At 42.9% G+C, this 3,615-nt stretch overlaps 1 protein-coding gene across 1 annotated transcript; it reads left to right on the top strand.

Annotated features, from left to right (window-relative positions):
* Window positions 1-1,076: 1,076 nt before the first annotated feature.
* LOC117640570 lies at window positions 1,077-3,256 on the top strand. The gene is made up of 2 exons (XM_034377142.1): window positions 1,077-1,517; window positions 1,600-3,256. Exon 2 carries the CDS (start codon window positions 1,737-1,739, stop codon window positions 2,433-2,435), a length of 699 nt encoding a protein of 232 aa, XP_034233033.1. The 5' UTR covers window positions 1,077-1,517; window positions 1,600-1,736; the 3' UTR covers window positions 2,436-3,256.
* The last annotated feature ends 359 nt before the right edge of the window (window positions 3,257-3,615 follow it).

Here is a 3,615-nt window from a genome sequence, read left to right as displayed (position 1 = left end):
ACGATGCTAAAGAATCTCCTCGAAAGTCATCGTCGCCAATCGCACTGGGACTATAACGGATCGCAACGGCACGCTCTAAATCGCTTTTCTGCTTCAATAGAAACGCGAAATGCGCCTTTGACTTTGTGTGCTTTCGACACTTCACGTAGCACGACGCTAAAGAATCTCCTGGAAAGTCATCGTCGCCAATCGCACTGGGACTATGCGGGATCGCAAGGGCACGCTCTAAATTGGTCCTCTGCTTCAAAAGGAACGCGAACTTCCACATTGACTGTTCGTGTTTGCGGCACTTCACGTAGCACGACGCTAAAGATTCTCCTCAAGAGTCATCGTCGCCAATCGCACTGGTACTATGCAGGATCGCAAGGGCACGCTCTAAATCGCTTTTCTGCTTCAATAGAAACGCAAAATACGACTTTGACGTTGAGTGCTTTCGGCACTTTACATAGCACGATGCCAAAGAATCTCCTCGAAAGTCATCGTCGCCAATCGCACTGGGACTATAAGGGATCGCAACGGCACGCTCTAAATCGGTCCTTTGCTTCAAAAGGAACGCGAACTTCCACATTGACTGTTCTTGTTTGCGGCACTTTACGTAGCACGACGCTAAAGAATCTCCTCAAGGGTCATCGTCGCCTATCGCACTGGGACTATGCGGGTTCGCAATGGCACGCTCTAAATCGCTTTTCTGCTATAATAGAAACGCAAAATACGACTTTGACGTTGAGTGCTTTCGGCGCTTCACGTAGCACGATTCTAAAGAATCTCCTCGAAAGTCATCGTCGCCAATCGCACTGGGACTTTGCGGGATCGCAAGGGCACGCACTAAATCGGTCCTCTGCTTCAAAAGGAACGCGAAATTCGACTTTGACGTTGAGTGCTTTCGGCACTTCACATAGCACGATGCTAAAGAATCTCCTCGAAAGTCATCGTTGCTAATCGCACTGGGACTTTGCGGGATCGCAAGGGCACGCACTAAATCGGTCCTCTGCTTCAAAAGGAACGCGAAATTCGACTTTGACGTTGAGTGCTTTCGGCACTTCACTTAGCACGATGCTAAAGAATCTCCTCGAAAGTCATCGTCGCCAATCGCACTGGGACTATAAGGGATCGCAACGGCACGCTCTAAATCGCTTTTCTGCTTCAATAGAAACGCGAAATGCGCCTTTGACTTTGTGTGCTTTCGACACTTCACGTAGCACGACGCTAAAGAATCTCCTCGAGTGTCATCGTCACTAATTGCACTGGGACTATGCGGGATCGCAATGGCACGCTCTAAATCGCTTTTCTGCTATAATAGAAACGCAAAATACGACTTTGACGTTGAGTGCTTTCGGCGCTTCACATAGCACGATTCTAAAGAATCTCCTCGAAAGTCATCGTCGCCAATCGCACTGGGACTTTGCGGGATCGCAAAGGCACGCACTAAATCGGTCCTCTGCTTCAAAAGGAACGCGAAATTCGACTTTGACGTTGCTTGAACTCATCTGCCCATGACCAAACACTATTGGCTACTGGTAAGTTTGTATATTCTCAATATTGTTTCTCAAGTAAAATTGAGACAAGATATTTTAAATACTTTTCTCTTTTGACTTCTAGATCAATTGGATACATCTGTGGAGGACCCTAGCTATTCGAGCACTCCTCTTAAAGAATACCCCACATCCACATCAACTTGCTCTCGTGTCATCCCCACCAACATTGAAGCATTATTTCTTTCTCCATCCAACTTAAACATGAATGCAAGTTCAAGTGACAATGATAATGAAAGTTCAAGTGACAATAACAGTGATCATGAAGAGACACACTCTGATTCAGAAAAACAGAGCAGTGACAGTGGATCAGAAGCTGAAGAAGAACAGCATGATTTGTCTCAATATTCTGAGTCAAATAATGTGTTAGAAATAGGTGAATTGGATGAATCTACAGAAAACATCCGTTCAGCAGACAATGCACTTTCTAAAGCTATTCTTTTTTCTGAGCTCCAATTGTATCCTTCTCCTCTCTGTCATCTCTCTGTTCTTGAGGGTATTCTAGACATTATGAATTTGTACTTAAAAAACAAGCTTTCTAAGAATGGTTTGCAGCGGCTCATTGAAACTACCTGCAAGTTTCTCCCTACAAACCATAATTTACCAACTTCCTCTTATCAGATTCTTACATTTGTTCAGAGCTTAGCACCTCCAGTACCAGCTGTTAAACATTTTTATTGTAAAAGCTGTTTTCATTATCATGGTGAAAGTAATGTTGGTGAATGTGCCATCTGCAAAGTGTCAACCAATTTTGGTCATTTTTACATTTTTGATGTTGCTGCACTTTTAATATTTTTTTTTGAACATAGGAATTTGGCAGATCTTATGGATAATGAAGCAAGAAAAAGAAGTAATAGAGATCCTAAGCTACTGACCGATTTAAAAGATGGTAGTGTGTATTAATCTTTAAATAAAAAAAGAGCGAGGTATGATGTGAATCTTTCTCTTAGTGCTGATGGTCTTAGAGTCAGAAAGGGAGGCAAAAGTGAATTATGGCTAGCAATGATTTCAATTGTCGAGTTGCCCATTAATTTGCAAAGGTCTTTTCTAACTGTAGTAGGTGTGTGGTATCATTCAGTAAAACCAGACATGAGAGTGTTTCTTAAACCGTTTGCGGAATCTTTACAACATCTTGATCTAAATGGTGTTGAGTGGACTCACCCCACCACGGGAGAAGTACATAAGAGTTGTGTCCGGTTACCAGTCACTATTTTGGATGCTCCAGCTCGAGCCATGGTTCAAAATATTAAGGCCTTCAACAGTAAATATGGTTGCAATATTTGTGAAATTAAGTTACAGAGAAGTGTACATGTTCCAGGCCGCAAAGCAGTAAGAGTTTACCATTATGTACCTAATCCTCCTTTGCGTACTAAAGAATGAATGTTACATCAAGCTGAAACAGCAGTGTTGGAAAACAAGAAATCCGTTAAGGGGGTAAAAGGTCCTTCTGTTTTAAGCATTATACCTTCAGTAGATATATCAAAGTGTATCGTGCCTGAATACCTCCACTCAGTTTTAATTGGAGTAGTCAGACAATTAGTAGTTATTTGGTGTTCAAAACCAGGTCCCTGGAGTATAAAACATAGAATTTCTGAAATTGATGCTTTCTTAGCAACTTTCAAGCACCCCAGTTTTGTTCATAGATCAGTGAGGCAACTTAAAAATTTTAAAAGTTGGAAAGCATCTGATTATTATTGGCTGAGCGATAGCGAAGCCTGTTACTCCAGTGGGGTTGAAAAGTTTTGTCTGTCTGTCGGTCTGTCTGTCTGTCTGTCGGTCTGTCTGTCCGCACTACTCCTCCTGAACGGCTCGGCCGATCTCGGTGAGATTTTGCACACTTCTTAGGTATGTCCTTGGCTCGGCACACGCGAAATTTCACTATCCTAGCTCAACTGGTTCAGTTTTTATAGGCGAAAAACACCTAAAAAACGGCGAAAAATAGAGATTTCTGCAGATAGACAGCTTCTGTCTTGGAGAAAGGGGGGTCTGGGGGGCGGAGCCCCCCAGCCTCGACAAGTAAAAAGTGACAAGGGTCAAGATCGTGTTATCTGTAGATAAAACAACTCTATTTACAATGTAGGGG

Source organism: Thrips palmi, unplaced genomic scaffold, assembly GCF_012932325.1.
Source record: "Thrips palmi isolate BJ-2018 unplaced genomic scaffold, TpBJ-2018v1 HiC_scaffold_12, whole genome shotgun sequence".
Lineage (NCBI taxonomy): Eukaryota > Metazoa > Arthropoda > Insecta > Thysanoptera > Thripidae > Thrips > Thrips palmi.
Note: the sequence above shows the minus strand (reverse complement) of the source record. Positions and strands in the feature narration are given on the sequence as shown.